The sequence below is a fragment of the Pantherophis guttatus genome, chromosome 10, assembly GCF_059756535.1.
Source record: "Pantherophis guttatus breed Tessera chromosome 10, ASM5975653v1, whole genome shotgun sequence".
Taxonomy (NCBI): Eukaryota; Metazoa; Chordata; class Lepidosauria; order Squamata; family Colubridae; genus Pantherophis; species Pantherophis guttatus.
Window position 1 is genome coordinate 24,629,393 of NC_142072.1, and position 26,043 is coordinate 24,655,435.

At 42.0% G+C, this 26,043-nt stretch overlaps 1 protein-coding gene across 1 annotated transcript; it reads right to left on the minus strand.

Annotated features, from left to right (window-relative positions):
- Nucleotides 1-1,085: 1,085 nt before the first annotated feature.
- PEF1 (penta-EF-hand domain containing 1) lies at nt 1,086-15,217 on the minus strand. The gene is made up of 5 exons (XM_060691414.2): nt 15,146-15,217; nt 10,170-10,479; nt 7,720-7,875; nt 5,588-5,731; nt 1,086-2,237 (listed from the first exon to the last, which is right to left on the minus strand). The coding sequence occupies exons 1-5, from the start codon at nt 15,170-15,172 to the stop codon at nt 2,008-2,010; spliced, it is 867 nt and encodes a 288-aa protein (XP_060547397.2). The 5' UTR covers nt 15,173-15,217; the 3' UTR covers nt 1,086-2,007.
- Nucleotides 15,218-26,043: the final 10,826 nt, after the last annotated feature.

Genomic DNA, 26,043 nt, shown 5'->3' on the forward strand with positions numbered 1-26,043 from the left:
AAGTAAGGAAGATGTTCCCTGGATGCAGGCTAGAGTAGACTACTTTTATAACATTTTTATGATTTTGTGTAGCTTTGTGAAATGAGAAGTGATCAATCTGTGTCCAGCTGGTGGTGTAAAAGTGCCATAAGCACATAAATAAACATAGACAACTGCTTATGGGAACAAAGGCATGGAAAGGACACTAATATGTTGCCCCTTGACTCAAAACAGTCTATGACCTATTCTGAGAATACTTCCAAATTCCTCTCTTGCCACTACGAGTCCCAGAAATAAAAGTTGATGGTATGTTTCTAACAGGAGATGTAGATATGGTTCTCCAGACGGGATTTCTATTCCCATTGATCTGGTAAGTCTTTAGAGACCTCCCACCAAAGGGATACTTGGTCCATTGAGGACTTGTATACTACACGAGTCAAAAAGAGGGCTGTGAAAATATTTACAGACCCCCTCACATCCTGGACATAAACTGTTTCAACTCCTACCCTCAAATCGACGCTATAGAGCACTGCAACCAGAACAAATAGACACAAGGACTGTTTTTTTCCCAAACGCCATCACTCTGCTAAACAAATAATTCTCTCAACACTGTCAAACTATTTACTAAGTCTGCATTACTATTAATCTTTTCATCGTTCCCATCACCCATCTCCTTCCACTTAGACTGTATGACTGTAATTTTGTTGCTTGTATCCATACGATTTATATTGATATTGTTTCCTGATTGCTTATTTGTACCCTATGACTATCATTAAGTGTTGTACCTTATGATTCTTGACGAATGTATCTTTTCTTTTATGTACACTGAGAGCATATGCACCAAGACAAATTCCTTGTGTGTCCAATCACACTTGGCCAATAAAGATTTCTATTCTATTCTATTCTATTCTATTCTATTCTATTCTATTCTATTCTATTCTATTCTAAATTCTAATTCTATTCGTTCTCCAGCTTCTAACCATGTTTTAGTTATCACATCTGTATCTCAGCTTTTTTTAAATAGAGTTTTAAATTAGGCTGTGTCATTCTGTCCCTATGTAACTCTAGAGATTTATTACACTGAAGGAGGAGGAAGAGAAGAAGAATCACAGTGCTTGGGATTGTTTATTGTACATTGCATTCAAGTATAAATCATAAATCTCTAGCTGGCACATCGTTCACCATGATTTGGGCCACCATGAAAAGTTACAAGCAAAATGTTGGCAAGAAAAAAGACAAGCACCTAAGTTAATGATTGGCAAGAGGACCTGTAGTTTCGAAGCGAAGAGTGATAACCTGGAGATGCAGAGAACACGAAATGTCCCACTCAAAAAAGAAATGTTGGCAGGATGGGTGGGTGGAATGCTGGTTACCTCCTAATGGCAAACTAGGACTTGAAATGGGCATCAGGGAGAGAAGCCTCAGTCTGTCTTTACGGGGCACTTTTTGCTCAAGGTAGACCCATGTAAATTCATAGCAACATGCAGGTGGAAAATTCAGAAGAAAGAGATATTATTTGATACGCTGGGCTACTTGCTCTGAAGCCGGAAGATAATCCTAAATTGAAGATTTATATGATTTTATACTGGGGACAAAGAAGAAAATCTAGGGAAGAGGGTATCAGGTGCCATGGTGCTGGTTTCTCCTGACTTGGTGCCTCCAGATTATTTTGGACTTCCAATTCGAACGGAATCTTCAACCAACCTGGCTGAAGGATTCTGGGAATTAAAATTCCAGTGTTATCTGGAAGGACCTCTTTGGGGAAAAGTAATAGAGTGAGCAATTTCTTCCCTTAGGAGTTACATGAAGCAACAACAATCCACAACAATCAAACCTATCTGCTGAACAATGTCAGGAGTCCACTTGTAGAACTGAGGCATCAGCTTCATAGAAATAAATGATGGCAGTTTCCGTTTCCTTCCTTCCGAACACCTTGTGCCTTTCCTTCTCTGTCTTGCTGGAAAGCCAACAGTCCAACGCAGGGTCCTCAGTGTTAGCCCCATCCTCTGTTTCTCAGAAGGAAAGGTTTCACAACATGCGAGTAGCAGACATCATGAGGAAATCTTCGTAGCTGATCCGTGCAGTGCCCGTCATGCCAGTATCTTTCTCCCGGAAGGCTTCAGTCATGGTTTGGAGGAGAGTGCAGATGTGAATGAAGCGGTCCAATTGGATGCCAGGAGTGCAGCCCTTCTGTGAATAACGGGACACCAGCAGCTGGGAAAACTGGGGGCTCAAGTTGTACCCCATTTGGCAAAGAGCTGGAAGGAAAGCAATATAAATGCGATAGAGTTAGATGGACACCTAACATCAAAAACGTTATCAAAAAAGCACAGCAAAGAATGTTCTTTCTGCGCCAACTCAGAAAGCTCAAACTGCCCAGGGAGCTGCTGATCCAGTTCTACAGAGGAATTATTGAGTCTGTCATCTGCACCTCTATAACTGTCTGGTTTGGCTCTGCAACCCAACAAGAGAGACACAGACTTCAGAGGATGATTCGAACTGCAGAAGAAACAATGGCTACCAACCTGCCTTCCATTGAGGACCTGTATACTGCACGAGTCAAAAAGAGGGCTGTGAAAATATTTACAGACCCTTCACATCCTGGACATAAACGGTTTCAACTCCTACCCTCAAAATGACGCTATAGAGCACTGCACACCAGAACAACTAGACATAAGGACAGTTTTTTCCCGAACGCCATCACTCTGCTAAACAAATAATTCCTTCAACACTGTCAAACTATTCACTAAGTCTGCATTACTATTACTCTTCTCATCATTCCTATCACCCATTTCCTTCCACTAATAACTGCATGACTGTAACCATGTTGCTGGTATCCTTAAGATTTATATTGACTGTTTCCCTATGACTATCATTAAGTGTTGTACCTTATGATTCTTGACGAATGTATCTTTTCTTTTATGTTCACTGAGAGCGTATGCACCAAGACAAATTCCTTGTGTGTCCAGTCACACTTGGCCAATAAAAAATTCTATTCTATTCTATTCTATTCTATTCTATTCTATTCTATTCTATTCTATTCTATTCTATTCTATTCTATTCTATTCTATTCTACTCTACTCTACTCTACTCTACTCTACTCTACTCTACTCTACTCTACTCTACTCTACTCTACTCTACTCTACTCTACTCTACTCTACTCTACTCTACTCTACTCTACTCTACTCTACTGGAATCTGTTTGGTTTCTCCCCAGCAAGGCTGGGTTGAAACCAATTAAACAATATCACAAGCATTAAGATTTTTTCCCCCTTCTAATCAGTAATTCATTGCAGAAAAGCTAAGAAGACATTAAGGAAGAATTCTAGTGACTGCTATGAATCAAAATGAGCCCTATTTACAGGGAAATCGATGTTTATATTTTGGCAGTTCTTTCTTCTGCCTGAACTATGCAGTGGCCCTGATCAAACTTTCTTTTGGGGGAGAGTGAAAGCTTCACTGTCAAGATTGCCTAGGCCAGTGGTGTCAAACTCAAGGCCCGTGTGTGCGTGTGCTTAGATCTGGCCCGTGGAGCCGCCCTGGAAACAGCAAAGAACTGGCCTGCGGTGCCTCTGAAATCAAAAATGGAGCTCCGTTTTTGCTGGCAGAGGGTTGCAGGAGGCCATCACAGCCGAAAATGGAGCTCAGGAGCCCGTTTTCGCTGGCAGAGTGTTCGGGCCACCACAGGCACCCCGACATGAGTGATGTTGAGCTGGCCACAAACCCCACCTCCACCCCAAAATGTGAAATTTGGTGAAATCCAAATTTTTTTACTACTGGTTCTGTGGGTGTGGCTTGGTGGGCGTGGTGTGGCTTGGTGGGCGTGGCAGGGGAAGGATACCGCAAAATTCCCATTACTACCCCACTCCAGGGGAAGGATACCCCAAAATCCTCATTCCCTCCCCACTCCTGGGGGAAGGATATTGCAAAATCTCCATTCCCACCCCACTCTGGGGCCAGCCAGAGGTGATATTTGCCGGTTCTCCAAACTGCTCAAAATTTCCTATCAGACGATAGGAAAGACATACCTGGGTCTTCTCCTAGACCCCGAGGCTGGGATTTTAATCAAGCTCTGGCAAGTTCTGTTTGGTACGTTGATAATGTAATTTTTAGAGTCCTTGAGCCTGGTTCTTTTGAACTGGATTTTTTATAGTTTATTATGCATTATTTCTGGGCGGTCTTGAGTAGATGGGAGGCTATATACATTTATTAAATGAATAAACAAATGAAGTGTCTCTTGTCTTGGCAATGGATAGATTGGATATCAGTATTCCTCTGACAAAGTGAGAACTAACTCTCACATAACTCACACTTAATCCCTAGTGAAAATCCATCATGCTGATGACTCAAATAATTGGTGACAGAGTGGCATGACTGATATTTTTATATCAGCCAAGCATTCCAACATGGAAGAACTACCTAACAATTATTGGAAACTAAGGTTTTTTTTCCACAATTTTTGCTTCCTTTTCCATCTTCTCCTTTGGGTGGACCTACAGCTGCCAGTCCTTTTAGTCCAATTCAGTGATGGGTTTCAAATTTTTTTACTACCGATTCTGTGGGTGTGGCTTGGTGGCATTTCCTCCCCACTCCAGGAGAAGGATACTGCAAAATCCCCATTCCCTCCCGATCATCTGGGACTCGGGAGGCAGAGAAGAGATGGGGGCGGGACCAGTCAGAATTTTTACTACCAGTTCTCCGAAGTACTCAAAATTCCCACTACCAGTTCTCCAGAATTGGTCAGAACCTGCTGAAATCCACCTCTGTTCCAGTTCTTTGTCCGTCTCCAAGCTCAGCCCTCACTATCTACATCCACCTTAGGGGCATGGCTTTCTGACCAACTGAATCAGACAGGTAGAAGAAGCTTCTCTTTTCATTAAACGACTGGCTCAACAGCTCAGTATTACTTTGATTGCCAGGTAACCTGCTGATTGTCAACAGATTTTTAAATGCCCAAAATTGAACCATAGGATCTTTTCAGTGGAAAGTTTTTTTCGGATTGATCCAGGCCAATAACAGCTACAGAACACTGGGCTGATCCAATGGTAGATCCAGCCTTGGAGAAGATTTCAAGCTGAGGAATCCTGGGAAAAAATGGAACCATCCCCAACCACGCTGAGAAATCCAACCCACAGGGAATCTCATTTCTAATAGAAGAAGCTCAGAGCTTAACTGTGGGGACTTGGTGCTCTCTGAGCTTGGTTGTTTTCTTGCAGACGTTTAATTCTCCAACTAGATAACATCATCAATGCCAGAAGGGAGCGGGTTTTCTCTCTGTTTATATACAGTGGCTTGCCCTGATAATGTTGGTGGGGTGTAATTTTTTTCCTTGGCAGTTCTTTGATCAGAGTATTGTTGGTCTGGTGTTAATCCCTGCTTATCTGGTTGCTGGAATCTTCAGTGCTTTCTGAACTAGGTTGGTTGGTTGCAGGTGTTTCATTATCCAACTAGGTAACATCTTCAGTGTTAGAAGGGAATGGTGCAAATGATGTTACCGGCAAGAAAACAACCAAGCTCAAAGAGCTCCAAGGACCCGACAATCTCATTTCTGAATGGGTGAAGTCAAAATCAACGGCGAACATTGCCACCCCACAACCTCAATGTCTCACCTTGGTGCATCTCATTATAAGTAATGTTTCCTGAATGGTCCCGATCGAACTGCTGGAACAGATTCCTCCACTGTTGAATAAAACGCCACAGGGCCGAAAACCCATAGAGGTCGATCCGACCAGATTTGCTTTTATCAAACATGTCTGCCGAGACAGAAAGACAAGAGCGGAGCATTGAATAGTAATGTTTCATTGCCTATATAATAACTATTTTCCCCCAACCAAAAGCTGAAAGAGAGATGAGAGCGTCATACCACTTTTGAGCAGTCTCAAAAATGGTATGAAGGTTTTTACAAGCTTCCAAAATCTGGAGCCATCTATTCAACCCAGGAAAAACTGGAAGGGAAAAAATATCATTAAAAAAAAATCACTAGCATACCATTTGAACCTATTTAAGAACATCTTCTGTCTCTAAGTTTATCCTGTTCCTTAGAATGCCATCTGTATTTCAGTTAAGACAGCAGGAGAAAGAAGACTTGGCTGAAATTGGGAAAATGATTCTCCCTGAAACATGCCAAAGGCAATGGTGAACTATCTTTAGGAAGCTATGTTTGTCCTTTAGCCCAATTTACTGGTTTAGATATTGAGGAGGATATATATGCATGCAGACCTGTAGCCCCATTTGGGTTTCAAATGACTAGCCATGGAACATCATGGAGAAAACTATCAGTTCTCCCTTGTTTGCAGGGGGAAAGAAAAATGCGCTGTTGAAAGGAGTAGCTCCTTTGAGGGAGGGAAGCATCAAAATCCATGAAATTCAAGCGCAATTATGTTTATAATTATCTTTAGCATTTCATGATGTTTGAGTCATTTCATTATATTATTATTCTGCTCTCTTTTCTATTACATGCAAAGCAGCCTATAACATTTGTTTATTTTACTTATTTCATGGATCTCCAGCTTTGAGATCTTCCAAAGGAGGAGAGAATTGAAGGAGCTGGAAACTTTAGCCTTAGGCTAAAGTTGGATGGAGAGGGATAAGAGAACAGTCTTCAAACACCGGAAGGGAAAATGTTCAGATGAAGGACAAGGCTTATTCTCCGTCATCCCAGTGTGCAGACACAGAATGGTTATAAATGACAGGAAGGTGGTTTCTAGTTGAATGCTAAGGGGGGGGGGGAGGAAATGCCCTAATGGTAAGAGCCAGAGTCGTGCAAATCTTCAAAGAGGGGGTCTGCATTGATGAAAAATTGAAGCAAAGTGACCCCCTTCTAAAAGTGGAGAGAAACAATCATGCTGCTTTATTTTGCAGAAAGGCAGAAATAGCTATCTGAGTCTCCCAGAGAGCAACACAGAGTTGCAGTTTGTCAGCAGAAAAAAGGCCCAGAAACTTGTGAATGAGATTTCACAGAACCAGGGCTGTAGAACAACTTAGTTTACGTAGGTAAAACCTGGCTAGAAAGAATATGCATATATATATATATATATATATATATATATATATATATATATATATATATATATATATATATATATATATATATATATGCATATGCATATGCATATGCATATATATATGTGTGTGTGTGTGTGTGTATACATACATACATACATACATACATACATATATATATATATATATAAAATAATAAAAACATTGTTTTTACCCCTTCTAAATTTTTTTAATTTCTTTTGTTTTTATATTCTTTGTACCTCACACTCTTAATGCTGGTCTTCGATCATAATAAATGATGATTTAGTGGGAAAACCTAGCCTGGGTACAAAATAAAAATATATCATATTGACTCAAGAAAATGCAAAAGCCACAGATTCTATTTTGTTCACATTCAAATGCAAACAACTTTTATGAAAATATTGCGTGGAATCTTTCTGAACCTGTCATGCGTGGATGTACTGGATCTTCTGACAGCCACATCCTAGTAGAGAATTAGCTCTAGAGCAGTGTTTCTCAACCTTGGAAGCTTGAAGATGGGTGGACTTCAACTCCCAGAATCCCCCAGCCAGCAATGCTGGCTGGGGGGTTCTGGGAGTTGAAGTTCACCCATCTTCAAGCTTCCAAGGTTGAGAAACACTGCACTAGAAACTCTGATGGGGAATCAGATCGACAGCATTACAGGGTCCCTACATGCTTTTCACCATGCTAACTATAAATTCTTTTACCCTGAACTTACTCATCATCATTAAGCAAGTATCATCGCTGAAGGCAGACCAATTGGAGTTGACAAGGGCCTGCTTGAGCTCCTTGGTCGTGATGTATCCACTGTGGTCGGCATCTACACTCTGGAACCAAGAGAAAGCTTCTGGGTCCACAGCAGAGGGAACATGCCCTGTGTGAGAAAGAACACGATGTAAAGAACATATACAGAGAACGGCAGAGCCTTTGACTAGCCCAGGGGTCTACAACCTTAAACACTCAAAGAGCCATTTGGACCCATTTCCCACAGAAAAGAAAACACCGGGAGCCACAAAACCTAGGTGTGTGTGGCCAACTCAACGTCACTCACTTCCACCAGTCACATGACTCCCCTAGCTATGCCTACCCAGCCGGTCATTAGGGCAGAAAAGCAGTTGTTAAAAAACACAAACCACAAAACCCTTTTGACATCTCTTTCTCTCTCCCTCCCTCCCTCCCTCCCCCCTTTCTCCCCCGGTCTCTCTGTATCTCTCTATGACTCTCTCTCTTTCCCCTTTTCTCTGTCTCTACTCTGGCTGTTTCTCCATCCCCTGCCATTGCCCTTACCTTCTCAGGCCAGGTGAGGAGTGACTGGGAGGGGAGGGCAAGGGGTGGGGACAGCCAGTGGTGGATCACCCAACAGGGAGCCACAGCAGAGGGCCCAAAGAGCCGCATACGGCTCCGGAGCTGCAGGTAGCTGACACCCGGACTAGAGCATGCCAAGTATTCACCAACATTGACAGGAAACATCAAGCAAGCTTCTGACAAATGGAGAAGGTGAGACTCAAACCTTCTACTCATTTGCTGAATCAACCTCCCCCCACTTCCCCCCAAAAAAGATAGGGTGGATATGTTAAATGTGAGCCCTAGAAAAGAAAGTTCACTTGGGCAGTGGGATGCAAAATCTTATAAAAACAGAAGGGAAATAAATGAGTATTTTCCAATGATTTGTAATGCTCAAGGCTAACATGGAGAAGGCACGTCGCTTCAGCAGGATGCAAATGCTGCTGCGTTTAGGAGGATTCTGCATAGAAGCAAAATTTTATGTCCATCTCCTCAGGAAGGTGTTGTGACCTAGGCTTCCTGAGTCATTAAAAGACACGAGTAGTCCCAAAAACCTCTTTTATTGCAACAGCTGTGAATAATGTTCATTCACAGCTGAGTCCCAATTAGTTGCAAAAAGTCCTTCGGGAGAAGTCCTTCGGGATAATCACCCACCTTTATCTCCCTTGACACTCTGCCAAAGACCTACCTGGCAAAGCCACACGGAGTCCAGAATCAAACAGAGATGCCGACTGGCTCCTCTTTTAAGCCTTATGGAAGGGGCCAAGCATCTCCAGGCCTTACTCCAGAGTCGTCCCTTTTGTTTTAACTGTTCATGCCTTCTGGCAGCTCTGTGCATCTGTGAACTAGGCACAGGCTCCTCCTGTTCCTCTGCCTCTCTAATGTCTGACTCTGGAGGCTCTGGAGTCCATGCATCACTCCCAGATGGCCATGGCCCCATCACTGCCTCTGATGCAGAGCCCTCGTCTGAGTCTTCCCCAGACTCCAGGACTGGCCCATGTTCCTCCCCAGCCTCCTCACTGTCCAACTCCGCTGCCAGCTCCGCAGGCTGCTGGCAGACCACAACAGAAGGCAACTTTGGGACTTTTCAGTTCTTACCTTGGGACCTTAAATAATGCAATAGGGACACCTTTCTGAACTCCTCGTCTAAATGGAGATGAATAATTCAAATTACGGATGGTTTCTCCAATTTTGCAATAAAAAACAGGCACCGACTGCCGCAGCTGCGGAGCCAGTCCGTAAAAGCAAGAGATGTCAGAGGCACATAGCTTGTTCCTTAACGTGTAGCCGAGGGAGCCCTGGAGCTACAGACAAGTTTGCCTCCTTTGGGAGATGGTTTTACTCAAAAGGTCTGCAAAATGTAGACGCTACTGTATTCCAACACTTGCAAAATGTCGCTAGTCCAGAAAAAAAATGCTACTTGGGTCACAACCCGTCACACTGGAGATTTGTGGTTTTATATGTGCAGGGAGAATTGAAATTCCAGTTTTCTAAAAGTTTCTCGGCTGTCTACATATTTGTAGCTCTTGATCCACACCAGAAACCAGTTGAGAAATGCTCCCAAGTAAGAACAAACCAACTAACGACACCGCACATTTCTCACTATAACCTGAAATTCCAGATCTGGTAGTAAGTTTTTCGTAGATGGGTGGCAAAAACACTGCAGTGGAAAAATGCAAATTTGAGCATCACGATTAACTGGTTCTTAGAGAGGAAACCTGATAACAGACTTGATTTGAAATGTTTGCTTGCTAAAAAAAAGGGGGGGGCAATATTGCAACCGATGGGGGGGGAGAAGGATGGCCAGTAGAGCAATTCCAGATAAACCAGGATACCCTAGTTCAACAATGACAACTGAACTGAAACAAGCATCCTACCACTCACCTCCAGGACCACCTGCTCCATAGGGCGCAGTTTGGGGAGCACCATAAGGATTAGCAGGCTGTCCATATGACCCTCCTGGGACTGGGCCACCCCCATACATTCCACCCGGAGGGCCGGAGGAAGGATATCCATATGGCCCTCCACTGGGGGGTGATCCATACGGGCCTCCAGGTGCTGGGCCCCCATACTGTCCCCCAGAAGGCAGTCCACTTCCATACTGTCCCCCAGAAGGCAGTCCACTTCCATACTGTCCACCAGGATAGCCGCCCTGAGGAGCTCCTGGAGCCTGTCCTGCAGTCCCAGGATAGCCCTGTCAAGGAACAAAAGAAGGAAGGAAAGAACGTTTAAAAAGCAGACAATGAATCAGCACAGGACCTAGGTTTCTCACTCCCTTGTTGCGAAATGGTCCTTTCCCCTTCTTCATAACTTCCTTGGTTATGAAATGGTTCTTGTTCCACTCTACCTCCTTACAAAAGGTATACCCTAAGCTGTGAATGATTGGGTCTCCATTCATAGAAATTGGTGGTATAAATAAATAAGTAGTCACGGTGGAAAATATACCCCTTTACATGATTCACATCATTCGCACAATAGCATTCTTGCTGCTTTGATCTCACCTGACCCCCCTGCCAACTCCTCATCAAGTTATCAGGGTAAAACAGAACTGAATCACCACTTTTTAGTGTTGGTGAAGTCTTCAACTCTTCTTACTCCAGAAGAAAAGAGAAATTATTTTTTGAGGGTAGAAAAAAATACAAGTACAGCTATAAAACAGGTATTTCACCTGTTGAAGGTGTCAGGTTCAATCTCTGAACTGGTTGCTAGGCTGAGAAATCGGGATAAGATACTCTTTTGACAGCAACTTAGATTGTCTGAACTTCCAATTGGCCCATAAATATTTTTAATTATCTTACAAATACCGACTCCAAGTTTAATTTTAATTAATACTTGTTTTAAAATTGTATTTCAGGAGAATTTGGGATAAAGCCAGATTGATCCATATGGATAATTTTGCCAATAATCATTTTATCGATTAGCTGACAATTTAGTGTAGAGCTAATAGTCTTTTAGGAAATGAAATAGGCCTATAAGATGGCAAATCCTCAAAAACTTAAGGTGCAAATACAAGGTGCAAATACAATATTTTGCACCTTGTAACTCTTGTAACTGTATCTTGGAAATAGTCTACGATAATTTTGATTCTTAAGTCAAGTACACTAATGTATATTTAAAATCTCCTTGGCATTGAGCTTCAACTCTGAGCAACCATGTATTTAACTTCACTAAACAACAAAGAACATTTAGCACAACATGCTAAAGTAGGTCAGGGCATGAGTTTAAAGTGTTGTGAAGAAGAAGGAAGGTTTATTTTAGCAGTTTATCAACCCCAAGGCTAAACCAACTGTTTGGTTAACTGTTTTATTATTATATGATATGATATGATATGATATGATATGATTATATTATATGATATATTAAGTGTTGTACCTTATGGTTCTTGACAAATGAACTGACGAATTTCTTTTATGTACACTGAGAGCATATGCATCAAGACAAATTCCTTGCGTGTCCAATCACACTTGGCCAATAAAGAATTCCATTCCATTCCATTCCATTCCATTCCATTCCATTCCATTCCATTCCATTCCATTCCATTCTATTTCTACTCTATTCTATTCATTGAGGAAGAGGAGGCAAGATTCTACCTTCCTGATTACAAGCCAATAATGAAGTCTTAAAGCTCAATATTCAATAATCCAATATCCTAATACCAGAGTGAAGTGAAAAAGGTGGCTTTGACCTCCAATGCAACTCTTTTTCTCCACATAGTGCAAGAAAGAAATGGTGCAAGAAAACCTCCCGCCACCTTTGTGGCTGTATCTCAGAAAACCTTGCTGACTGATTTCAGTCATGCACTGATAAGTCAATTTCCTGGCAGAGTGGATGACTCAATTAATAATTTGGCCGTGAGGTCCAGGTAATCAAGGGAGACATCTGAATCCATTTTGTTATACTTGGAATGGAATTTAATCAGGAAAGACAAAATCACCAGAACAGATACAGGAGGGGGTCAAAACAGGCTGGATTCACATATTGCAATAAGCCATGCAATCCTGGCTTAATGGAAGGTATGAATCTTGAGCAGAGGGTTGGACTAGAGGTCTTCTCCCAACTCTGTTCTTCTGTTATTCTGAGCCCCATAGGTAGATAACAATTTTTTGAAAATTCTGATTCATTGCAAAGTAAATGAGCAGGGCTTAGGCACAGCTGTGTAAGAGACAAGATTTTAACGAATGCACTTCTCCCTTCTCTGCAAGAAAACCTCTGCCAGTCACAGCCCTTCTCTTAAATCTTAAATGCAGCCTCTGCCCTCCCCTGGGTCCTTATGCAGGAGTCAGATTGCTGAAGTATTTTATGGATTTATTTTGAAGTATTTTATTTATTCAATTCCATTCAATTTATATGGCTGCCCAATTTGCATTAGCAACCCTTGGTGTTGAACCCCTTTGAAAATTTTAATATAGTAACACAAAGTAAAAATAAAAAATAATAAAACACAACTAAGTAAATGTGCTTCTGAGGCAGCAAGTTGTCACCAATCTTGCTTTCAGGACAGAAGAACCTATAGGTCAGGGATCCTCAAACTTGGCAGGTTTAAGATTTGTGGACTTCAACTCCCAGAATTCTCCAGCCAGCATAGCATAGCATAGTACAGCATAGCATAGCAGGCTGGAGAATTCTGGGAATTAAAGTCCACAAGTCCTCTGCTATAGGTGGTTAAATCCCTGGTTTTTATCCATTTTAAGTCTGATTTTATGAGCGTTTCATAGTCGCTTCACTGTGTTTCTTGTGAGCTATCCAAGAATGATAGGAAGAGGCAGCATGCAAAGGTTTGGTCACCTTGCAGAAGAGCCATCGAGGGCCATCCTCACACAACCCGTTTCCCATTCTTGCCGAAATAGCAACCTACATCCAGTGCTTGCACAATATCTTGAGATTAACCAGGGGTGAAATCCAGCAGGTTCTGACAGGTTCTTGAGAACCGGTAGCGGAAATTTTGAGTAGTTCGGCGAACCAGCAAATACTACCTCTGGCTGGTCCCAGAGTGGGGAGGGAATGGAGATTTTGCAGTATCCTTCTCCCAGGAGTGGGGAGGGAATGGGGATTTTGCAGTATCTTTCCCCTGGAGTGGGGAGGGAAGGGGGATTTTTTTTTTTTTTTTATTTGATTTATATGCCGCCCTTCTCCGGAGACTCAGGGCGGCTTACAGTGCATTCAGCAATAGCCTTCATACTTTTGTATATTTATACAAAGTCAGCTTATTGCCCCCACAAACTGGGTCCTCATTTAACCTACCTTAGAAAGGATGGAAGGCTGAGTCAACCTTGAGCCTTGGAGAGATTCGAACCAGCGGTAAATTGCAGGCAGCTGTGTTAATAACAGGGTGCTTTAAACCACTGTAGTACCAAGGGATTTTGCAGTATCCTTCCCCTGGAGTGGGGTGGTAATAGGGATTTTGCAGTATCCTTCCCCTGGAGTGGGGTGGGAATGGAGATTTTGCAGTATCCTTCTCCCAGGAGTGGGGTAGGAATGGAGATTTTGCAGTGTCTTTCCCCTGGAGTGGGGAGGGAATGGGGATTTTGCAGTATCCTTCTCCCTGGAGTGGGGTTGGAATGGCGATTTTGCAATATCTTTCCCATGGAGTGGGGTGGGAATAGGGATTTTGCAGTATCCTTCCCCTGGAGTGGGGTGGGAATGGGGATTTTGAAGTATCCTTTCCCCTGCCACACCCGCTAAGCCACACCACGCCCACAGAACCAGTAGTAAAAAAATTTGGATTTGATGCAATTGTTTAGATGCCACATATTATCACATATGGTGGACCTGCAAGAAAGTGAAGGCTTTTCGGATAAAAATCTGGTGGGTTATGCAAAATGTTTTGAAGAAAAAACTACAGTTTTCTCCACAATTGTTCTTATTGGGTATAGTTAAGGGTTTTACATTGGGCGAAACAAAGCTGATATTGTATATGGTGACAGCAGCGAGATTATTGATAGGTCAATACTGGAAAAATGAAGCTTTGCCCACTATTGAGGAATGGACTTTGAAGATGGCCAGTTTTGCAGAGATGGCGAAGATTTCAGCATATTTAAAAGATCGCTCACAAGAGACTTATGAATGGGAGTGGAAAAAGTGGATAGAATATGTGCAGAATAAATATCAAACTAGGAAATATCAGATAGCTTTTAGCTGAATGAATGTATTATGTAAGGATAAATTAATTGAGTTTTATGAAGGTAAAAATAGTATAGGGGGGTGGAGGGGTTTAAGCTTTATAAAATGTATTTTTTGATTAGGATTTTATTTTGTGGAAGTCCTGGGGGGAAAAGGGGAGGGCTAGGGAGGGTCTGGGGGGGGGAAATTGGGGAGAAAATGTACTTGTAAAACTTTTTAAATAAATAAAAAAAAATTGGATTTCACCACTGGCATTAACTAACTGACCAGGCTTCCCAAGAAGGTGTCACTCACCCCTCAGCAACTGTTAAGATGGAGGACTTTTAATTCCCAGAATGCTCCAGCCAGCAAGAGTGGACTTCAACTCCCAGAATTCCCCATCCAATGAAAAGCCTTGTTTTTGGGGAGCTTCTTTCCTTTTCCCCTCCATCCCCCCAATCAACCCCCATCTACCCCCCCACACACACCAATGACGTCACTACAGTACTCCATTGGCCTGGCCGTGACGTCACCGCGTCACTGAAAAGCGGTGATTCGTTTCCTTGCCGGTGCCTATCATCCTCTCTGCTCTCTCTGTCTCCCCCCCGCCCGCCCTTTTCAGGTTGCCTAGGCAACTTCCAAGCCCCTTCCAATAGAGAGCCCACTCAAACCCTCGCTCCCGTCAGCCACCGCGGCGGGGTGTGGGCTCGACGCGTCTTTCCTTTCGCTCGCGCGCGCGCGCGCCCGCCCGCCCGCCTCACCTGTCCATACGGGTAACTGGCCGCCATGGAATCTTCCTTCTTCGTCGCGCGGGGAACGCCCTTCCTTTTTCTCTCCCCGCCCCTCCACCCTCCCCCTGGTTCTAGTTTGATTGGACGAGAGGACCCTCGCGTGGCGCACGAACGTGGGCGGATCAGCTGTCACTCACCCTGGCGGGGCGGGGCTTCGCGAGCGTCAACGCTATAAAAGGGCAAGACGTGAGGGCTTTTGTTTTTTTACCTCATCCTTTTTTTTCTCGCTAAACCAGAGGTCTTCAAACTTGGCCGCTTTAAGACTGGTGGACTTCAACTCCCAGAATTCTCCAGCCAGCATAGCTGGCTGGAGAATTCTGGGAGTTGAAGTCCACCAGTCTTAAAGCGGCCAAGTTTGAAGACCTAAGAACTCAAAAGCAGCAGCCTGGCTGAATGTGTGTGTTGTTATTCCGCCCAGGTTCACACCAGCCCTGTAAAGTAGGCTGATCCCAAAATCACCAGTTATGCTCCAATCAGGCGCTGATGAGTGGCATCTACCCTCTTTAATATATTTAATTATTCACGTTCTTGGTTGATCAAATGCTTTGTGGGAAGCCTCCGCGCCCCCTCCCCTCCCCCCACAAATCCTAGAAGAATGAAATATTTTGGGGGGAAATGAAAAAGGCAGGATATAAAATATTTCCCCTCAACATCTTTTTTACATCGTGGCGACCAAAACTGAATGGAATATTCCAAGTGTGGCCTTACCAAGGCATTATAAAGTGGTATTAACACTTCATGTGATCTTGATTCTAACCCTCTGTTTATGCAGCCCAGAACTGTGTTGGCTTTTTTGGCAGCTGCTGCACACGGCTGGCTCATATCTAAATGGTTGTCCACTAGGACTCCAAGATCTGTTGTGATTCCAACGACAAGAGGAACAGCCTGGGATGTGCCAGGAAGAAGGCATATCGGAGCACCCATTGATAGGGAGTGAGGAGGATGAATCCTGGCTTGATCCCAGGCAGCGTCGGAGGGAGAAGCGTGTGCAGCAACGGAAGAGGCATGGGAGGGCCAGAGATTGAGCTGAGTCAGGGAGCCATGCCCCACCAGGAATAAAAGTGGGTGGGATTGCTCTTCAGGCTTTGTGACGGACAAAGTTAAACCCTGAAAGTCACATCATGATCTCTGAAATTCGGCTTGGATATATTTTGGACTGAACATTGACTAAACTCTTGTCTCGTGGATAATTTGTTGCTCCTGGAATGGACTGAAGATAAGTCCTCTTCTGCTTTATGGGAGTGAAAACGGTCTTGGCAGGCATTCGGCAGTTTGCTGCCAAAACCTTGGTCTGCCAAGAATTCTAATCTGTTTACCTAATAAAATATTAGCAGGCGTGCTTGGTATTATGTTTGCTTGTGTGAGGAAGGGGGACAGAACAAGATCCCTCTCACAGTTACTACTGTTTTGTGGGGGGAAAGTGAGTACAAATTCAGAGAAAAAGCAACTAGGTCTTGAGGCCCTTGAAGGACTAAGCCAGAATTTCTTAACCTCAGCAACCAAGTCTCAAAATCAAAGTCCATCCCAGTTGGCTGGGGAAATGTAGGAGATGAACTCTATGTATCTTGCTGAGATTGAGAAATAACAGCTGTAATCCATCCAGAAAATGTTGGGTGTTGATCAGATAGGAAATGATAATGATAATGGAAATACAGGTCTCCTTGACTTAATAATAGTTCAGTTCGTGACCATTCTAAGTTACAATGGCACTGAAAAAAGCGACTTATGACCATTTTTCACACTTATGACCATCGTAGCATCCCTAAAGTCACATGATCAAAATTGGGATGCTCGGCAAGTGGTTCATATTTATGACAGTTGTAGTATCCTGGGGTCATGTGATCACTTTTTGCAACTTTCTGACAAGCAAAGTCAATGGGGAAGCCAGATTCACTTTAGAATCATGTTACTAACTTAACAACTGCAGTGATTTACTTTAAAAAAATGTGTCAGGAAAGGTCGTAAAATGGGGCAAAACGCCATTAGCAACATAAATTTTGGGCTGCACTGTGGTCATAAATCGAGGGTTATTTGTAATAATAATAAAACTAGGTATGCTGTTATGGGATCATGGCTATCTCTTCTTTCCAAGCTCACAGACTTGGAATTAGGCCAAATTTGGGGTGCAATTAGTCAGTTTGGTATAGTGGTGAAGGCACCAGCCTGGAAACATCATGAATTTTAGTCCTGGTTTAGCCACAAAGCCCACTGAGTGACCTTGAGCCAGTCCCTCCCTTCTCAGCCCTAGGAAGAAGGCAATACCTAACCATTTCAGAAAAACTTTACCAAGAAAACTTCAGGAATTAATCCAGGCAGTCATCAGGAGTCAAAAACTGACTTGAAAGCATCATTGACATTGCCCTAAGATATGTTTTTCAGCCTTGAGGAAAGCGCTGAGTGTGTTGACTTGCTAGTCGTGGTGAAGCTTCTCCTTATGAAAGGGCAGACAAGGAGTTGTGTTGAGTGTACAGTATTTGGAGGGGCTTTAGGTTGCTGGTTGTTGTAGTCTGCCAGCAGCCTGCGGAGCTGGCAGCAGAGTCGGACAGTGAGGAGGCTGGGGAGGAACATGGGCCAGTCCTGGAATCTGGGGAAGGCTCGGACGAGGGCTCTGTGTCAGAGATGAGGCAGAGATGGAGCCAGGGCCATTGGGGAGTGATGCAGGGACTCTGGAGCCCCCCGAGTCAGACATCAGAGAGGCAGAGGAACAGGAGGAGCCTGTTCCCAGTGCGTGTATGTGCAGAGCTGCCAGAAGGCAAGAACAGTTAAAACAAAAGGGACGACTCGGGAGTAGGGCTTGGAGATGATTGTCCCCTCCCATAAGACTTAAAAGAGGAGCAAAGGCATGTGGGCCTTTGCAGGAAACAACCTTTGTTCATTCTGTTCAGCTTAAAGCCTGAAGCTCTGTTTGATTCTGGACTCCATGTGGCTTTGCCAAGTAGGTCTTTGGCAGAGGGTCAAGGGAGATAAAGGTGGATGATTATCCCGAAGGACTCTTTACAAATAATTGGGGCTCATCTGTGAATGAACAGAATTCACAGCTGTTGCAGTAAAAGAGTTTTTTGGGACTACTCATGTGTTTTAATGAGTCAGGAAGCCTAAGTCAGAACACAGTTTGCATGGGAAATTAAGCAGAATCACAAGAGCGGCATCCTGTGGGCTCTACAGGAGTCATCCTCAGTGGGTAGCTTCTTGATGAGAGCAAGATGGCATGGACAGACATAGCACGTTGCAACAGCCATAGCAAAGAGAAGCAGAGGAGCTGAAAGATCAGCTCCATGATGCCGGTTCAGTTCCCTTGTCTGAATCTTGGTAATGTGGTCCTTGGCCTACAATCATAATTCAGCCTGGCAATTAAGTCACGTAAGTCATGATGGCTGTAAAGCTGTGGTAGTCAACCTATTTAGACCTACCGCCTACTTTTGTATCTCTGTTAGTAGTAAAATTTTCTAACTGCCCACCGGTTCCACAGTAATGGTGATTTATAAAGTAGGGAAGTAACTTTACTTTATAAATTTTATAAAGCAGAGTTACAGCAAGTTAAAGCATATAATAATAATTACTTACCAAGTACTTTATGTCGGACTTTCGCTAAATTTGGCAGAATAAATCTTTATAAAACAACTTACTGTAGTTAAATTTATCTTTTTATTTATACTTTGCATACATAGAAGCATGAAGACTGATGAAATTACATTTAATTAATTAAATTATTAATGAGATCCCTGAGGCTGAGGCTGCGAAACTAAATACTGGATATCTGGCTCAATTTTTGTAAGGAACAAACGAAAGTCTCCTCTTTCGGAAATATTCAGGCGGTTTCTTTCTTTAGTCATAATATGATTAGCACTAAAGCCTGATTCCACAAGATATGAGGTAGGGAAAGGTATCAATAAACTGAATATCATTTTCCACATACCGTATTTTTTGGAGTATAAGAAGCACCTACCTTTTTTGGTTGTTAGGTTTTTTTTAAGTTTTTTTTTTATCTTTTAGACAAACACACATAACAAACATACAATGTATTTTCTTTGAACAGAGTATTTGGCTGGTTAAACAGTGTTTAGTCATTTCAATTAAATTTACAATTTCTATATTTCATTTTTGCCATATTTATTCCTCATCTATTTTTTGAAAAAAACCAATATTATCCTTCATCCTCATCTCTAATCTTAATCAAATTCAATTTTTCCCTTTTATTCTATATTATACCCCTTCCCATTGTCATCTATTTTTATATCCATCCTCACATTGGTTAATTATTTAATATTACAATTGTTTAATACAAATTCAACATTTTAATATAAATCAATTAGTTATATAACTATCTTTTTTGTATATTAATCAATATGAACGTGAATATTCCAATTATTTCCATGCAATCCAATTTCTTACAATTCAATTAATTATATTTACCAATAATAATAAACCAAATAATTTTCCCCATATATTCCTCCAAACCACAACTTAACCATTTCTGCTTTCAACACAATATACAATTAATAGTATGTCAATTATTACAATTCCCTAGTTAAATAGAGCTTTTTTTCTTTTGTGTTTTAAAATTTTGAACCCTCCCCCTTTGCCCTAAATTTCCCATTGTTTGCACCTACCTTTTTTGGTGAGGAAAAAGAAAAAGAAATCTCTCTCTGCCTCAATTTGCCATGTTGCAGCAAAGAGCCTGCTTTACTTTCAATTTCGTTTTTCAGCATAGCTAGGGGAAAAATATCTGCTCCAGCACTTTTTGCAGCAAGCAGGAGAGCCCTGCGCAAAACAGCTGAGAGCAAGTCAGCTGAGAGTCGGGAGGCCTAATCTACTTGTGCTAATTAACTTATGCTGAAGCTGAAAGGAGCTGTTTTTTCTTGCTGTTTGCTTGCAAGGGGGTAACTGCTGCGAGGCACAGGCCAAAGGGTGGGGGGCAGTGGGTGGGGAGGGCTACATTCAGTGTGTAAGACACACCTAAATTTTCACCCCCTTTTGGGGGGTAAAAAGGTGCGTCTTATACTCCGAAAAAGATGGTATTTGGATTTTTTAATTTGATTTATATGCCGCCCTTCTCCGAAGACTCAGGGCGGCTTACAATGTGCTCAGCAATAGCCTTCATTCTTTTGTATATTTATATAAAGTCAGCTTATTGCCCCCACAAACTGGGTCCTCATTTCACCTACCTTAGAAAGGATGGAAGGCTGAGTCAACCTTGAGCCTTGGCGAGATTCGAACCCTGCAGTAATTGCAGGCAGCTGGTCTTAAGCAGCTTAATAACAGGGTGCCTTAAACCCTAGTACTACCAAGGCTCTTGGATATAAGACAGGCATTTTTTTTTATTTTGCCATAGGTTTTCATATCCACCACTATCGAATTTATGTTTACTTTCTTCATCATATCTAATTTCTAACAGTTCTTCTTGGCAAGTTGTATCAGCCTCTTCAATATTTGCGGTAAAAGGATTTTTCATCCAGTCATACACCTTTAATTTCAAAATATCTTCAAATCATTTTTCCATGTCCAATTTAAGTTCATTGAGGTGGCTACTGAATCTGTCAATATCCCCTGGAGTTACATCATCTTTTATAGATGATAATTCAGGAAACTGATGAAATTCTCTCTTCAATAGATTATAATGAAGTAGTTCAAGCTGGTCAATAAATAATGACAAACTTTGGCAACCTATAAGAGTTTTATTAGTTCCTTGAAGCTGCAAATTGACATCATTAAATCTCTTGAAAATATCTGCCAAATAAAAGGCATCATTCTTTACTGTTTTTAACTGTTGACACAGATTGGTCTCATTATGACTTTCAAAAAATTGTATGACACTATCATATAATGCTACAAAATGAGCCAAAGATGTATCCTTTGATAGCCACTGAACTTCTGCGTGCAAAAGTAACATAATAAAATCTTCATTATTGTCCTGGCAAAACTGTTGAAACATTCTATCATTTTTTGCATTGGATTTGATCTTGTTTATGGCTTGAATTATTATAGTTAATGATGAATGGAGACTTCTACTTAGATGTTTTCCTACAAGATGTTGTCTGTGCACCACACAATGAATATATAAAACATTTGGCACTTCTTCCTTCAAATAAGCAACAAATCCACGATAGCGACCTACCATTGATGGTGCTCCATCAGTAGCGCATGCAACAATATTATTCAAAGGAATATTATTGTTTGTAAAGTATGATTTACAGTATTAAATATAGATAATCCTCTTGTATCTGTAATGAGATTTATTGCGAATAGTATTTCTTCTCGTAATGTATTGTCATCAAAATAACGTACATATGCCATCAATAAAGCATTATTATCTGCAATGGTAGACTCGTCCATTTGCATGGAAAATGAAGAATTTTGGAGAATATTTATAAGTTTTTTTTTCAATATTAACTGCCGTTTCTTCAATTCGTCGCTTTACTGTGCTATCGCTTAGGGGCAACGTTTTTAAAATTTCAGGTATATCCTGATGCATTACTGTTGAGATAAATTCTTTTATAGAGGGTATTATTACAGTTTCTCTAATATTATAGCTTTTACCACTTTTTGCAATTAATTGTGAAATGCGATAAGCGGCAATTAATCCATCTTCGTTCGCAGCATGTTGTTTCTTAAATGATGCAACGATTGTTGAACGATTTTGAAACTTTTTATATATTTCCTGAAAATATTCAATGGGCTTGTCCTTATCATTTGGATGCTTTGTAGAAAGATGTTCTCGCAATCGACTTGGCTTCATTGCCTCATTGGATAATGTTTTATGACACAATAAACACATTGGATGTTGTTTATTTACAACAAAGTCTATGAAACCCATCTTCAAATACTCTGGCAAATAGCCATGAGCGTATTTCTTTTTTTGAGACATGGGCTCACAATATTTCACAATATTGTGAATATTCAAAATATTTCAATATTTTGTTAGAAACTGTAGGTATGTGCTCACTCTCTCAAATCTAACTGCGTACTGACCAGTGCGACCGCAAACAAAAGAGCCTGCGCCGTATATTGTCATCTGTGCATGCCTCTCGTGCATCGTGGATTGGGTTTGGGGGGGGGGGCGCTGGCTACCAGCTCTGCTTGTCTGTTACAGCTGGGTGGTGTGGGGGCAGATGTGTGAGCTATTCTGGGACGAGGCTCTTTTGTTTACAGTTGCACTATAGCGCCATATAGTTTCACTTGCGTAATGTGAACTCAACCTATGCACGGGCGATACAAATAGTATATTTTCAGAAATTTAAATTGTCACAGGGAATTTTATGAAAACCTAATGAAAATGTTTTTAAATAATGCTATGAATTTTTTTTTTAAAGTCAATTAAATTAAAAAAAAGGAAAGTGCTTCAGTATCGGACAAAACCCCTACTGCCCACCATGAAAGCTGGAACGCCCACTAGTGGGCGGTAGGGACCAGGTTGACTACCACTGTTGTAAAGGAAGTCATGTGAGGAGACCTGAATTTATGACCCATTTTTGCGGCAGTTGTTAAGTGAACATGGCTGTCGTAAAAGTGCCATTGTCATTAAGCAAATGCCATGGTAATTAAGCGAAGCAATGGTTCGCTATGGGTGCAGTTTTGCCAAAACCTAGAAATAAGTGCCGGTTTTTGGCAAAACCATTGTAAAGGGCCATGTGAAAATGATTGTAAATGCAGCTGTGCTGCTGAGTTCAATCATGTGATCATAGAGGGCATGACTGTCAGAACTTCAAATCTGGGCTGCAAATCCCCTTTTCCAGATCAGTCATAATTTGTACAGTCAATAAACAGCCACTCGTAAGTGGAAAACTATCTGTATCAATAGTGGGTTTCAATTTCGGCTGCTACCGGTTCACTCATGGGTGCGCTCGCGTGCTCTTGATGCTTCTGCGCATGCACAGAAGCTTCTGCGCATGTGCAGGGAGGTCTAGGCGGGAGGGTGGCGCCTCCCACCACCGCCGCTACCGGCTTGCCCGATCCGGGGGGAGCTGGTAGCAACCAACCACTGATCTGTATATGGTAAATCTCTGCCCCAAAGTAACCACAGTTTTGCTTTTGTGGGATGAGTCGTCAAAAATTAAGAAGAAAAAAAATTATTGGATATATTATCACTATCACCAAATTGGTTCCTTCATGATACACAACAATAGCATATCACCTGGTATACTACTTTCTATTCTATTCTGTTGCTGTTGTGGAAATAAAAGGATTAAGGCTTGAATAAACAAAGGCTGATGTGTAAGAAATAAACAGAGAGTTATGTATTTGCTGGCTGATCTGAATTGTGTGCGTCTGCTTGTTCTGAACATATAGGGACTGCCTGGGAGAGTGTTGGGTGAGAACTAAATTGGAAATTACTGAGTAAATTTTCAAACAAAAATCCTGTCATGTTTTGTTTAGGAACTGAATTAGCGTGATGAGTAAATATCCTGCATTTTATTCCTACCCGTTTCCATTCAATTTGATGAAAATGAATTTGATTTCTTTTCCCCAGAGGAGAATGAATTTCAGTGATTTAGTTGTAAGATGTCTTTACCAGCGTGGCCAGATCTCTCTATTGTATTCTCTAGCTTTCAGCGGCCTTTCTCGCATCCTATATTTTTAAATAAATCTCTAGGGAAGGTGAATGTAAAACATAGAATAATAGAGTTGGAAGGGGCCTTGGAGGTCTTCTAGTCCAACTTCCTGCTGGAGCAGGAGACCATTTCTCATCATTTCAGATAAATGATTGTCCGGTCTCTTTGAAAACCTCCAGTGATAAGAGTACCCACAACTTCTAAAGGTGAGTTGTTCGTTCCATTGATTGAGATCTCTCACCATTAGGAAATTTCTCCTTAGTTCTAGATTGCTTCTCTCCTTGGTTGGTTTCCAACCATTGTTTCTCATCTTGCCTTTTGGTGCTTTGGAAAATAATTTGACCCTTTGTAGAAGCCACTGAAATACGGGAACATTGCTATCATGTCTCCCCTATTCTATTCTATTCTATTCTATTCTATTCTATTCTATTCTATTCTATTCTATTCTATTCTATTCTATTCTATTCTATTCCAATTCCTATTCCTATTCCTATTCCTATTCTATTCTATTCTATTCTATTCTATTCTATTCTATTCTATTCTATTCTATTCTATTCTATTCTATTCCCATTCCCATTCCCATCCCATCCCATCCCATCCCATCCCATCCCTATTCTATTCCATTCCATTCCATTCCATTCCATTCCATTCCATTCCATTCCATTCCATTCCATTCCATTCCATTCCATTCTATTCTATTCTATTCTATTCTATTCTATTCTATTCTATTCTATTCCATTCCTTTCCCCCCCTTAGAATAGACATACTTTGAATGTTTGAGCCTCCAGCAAGGTTTCAGGAGAGAACTACAGATAGTCCTTGAGATACAACCACTCATTCAGCAACCATTCAGAGTTATGATCATGGTGAACAAAGAGGACTTAGAACTGGTTCTCGAGGTTGTGGCCATCACAGCATCCCCATAAGCCATCGGGTGAGGTGATGAGGCCCCAGAAAGAGTCAGAGAAGCACAACAAAGTTAAGGGGTCTGGAGATTAAATGGTACGATGAACAGCTAAGGGAATTAGGCATGTTTAGCCTAGGGAAGAGAAGGCTTCGGGGGAGACCCCATAGCCATCTTCCAATACTTGAAGGGCTGTCACAGGGAAGGAGATGGATTTATTCTCTATAGCATCTAAGGGCAGGATAAGAAGTAATGGATAGAAAAAGAGACCCCACCTAGAATTAACGAGCAACAACATAGAATTAACTGAGAATTAATTAACAATTAACAATCAGTGGAACGACTTGCCTCCAGAAGTTGTGGGTCTTCCAATACTGGAGGTTTTCAAGAAGAGATTGAACTGCCATGTGTCTGGAATGGTATAGGGCACAGGTGGGCAACTATGGATTCTTTACGACCTGTGGACTTCAACTCCCAGAATTCCTGAGCCAGCGAATTCAGGAATTCTGGGAGTTGAAGTCCACAGGTCATAAAGGGGCCATAGTTGCCCAGCCCTGGTACTGGGTCTCTTGCTTGAGCAGGGGGTTAGACTAGAAGACATCCAAGGTCCCTTCCAGCCCTAGAACTCCATGATTCTATGTGATCGTGAACCGGATGCTTGGCAACAGGCTCACACTATGGTGGTAGCAGCCTGCAGTTGTGTGTCTACGGTACCATTTGCCACTTTCCATCCCAGAAACTGATGGGGGAGATTGCATGTTTGCCTGGATAATTCGCTCACATTCCCATCACCTTTTTTCCTTCCCAAGGAGCCTGGCTATGTGATCCTTGCTTAAGGATGGCAACCAGGACAGCCAGGATTGCCATTGCTAAAAGATGCAGTTCAGTGGTGGGTTTCAAATTTTTTTACTATCGGTTCTGTGGGCGTGGCTTGGTGGGCGTGGCTTGGTGGGCGTGGCAGGGGAAGGATACTATAAAATCTCCATTCCCACCCCACTCCAGGGGAAGGATACTGTAAAATCTCCATTCCCACCCCACTCCAGGGGAAGGATACTGTAAAATCTCCATTCCCACCCCATTCCGGGGGAAGGTTACTGCAAAATCCCCCTTTCCTCCTGATCAGCTGGGACTCGAGAGGCAGAGAATAGATGGGGGTGGGGCCAGTCAGAATTTTTACTATCAGTTCTCCGAACTACTCAAAATTTCCGCTACCGGTTCTTCAGAACTGATCAGAACCTGTTGAAACCCATCACTGATACAGTTGTGTGGATGCTTTATGGCTGCATTTATTAGTGATGGAAATCCCAGCCCCAATTACTATCGTTAAGTGAGAAATTTAGGTAGTCCTCGACTTACAACGCTACGTTTAGTGACTGTTCAAAGTTACAACAGCACTGAAAAATGTTTTTCACACA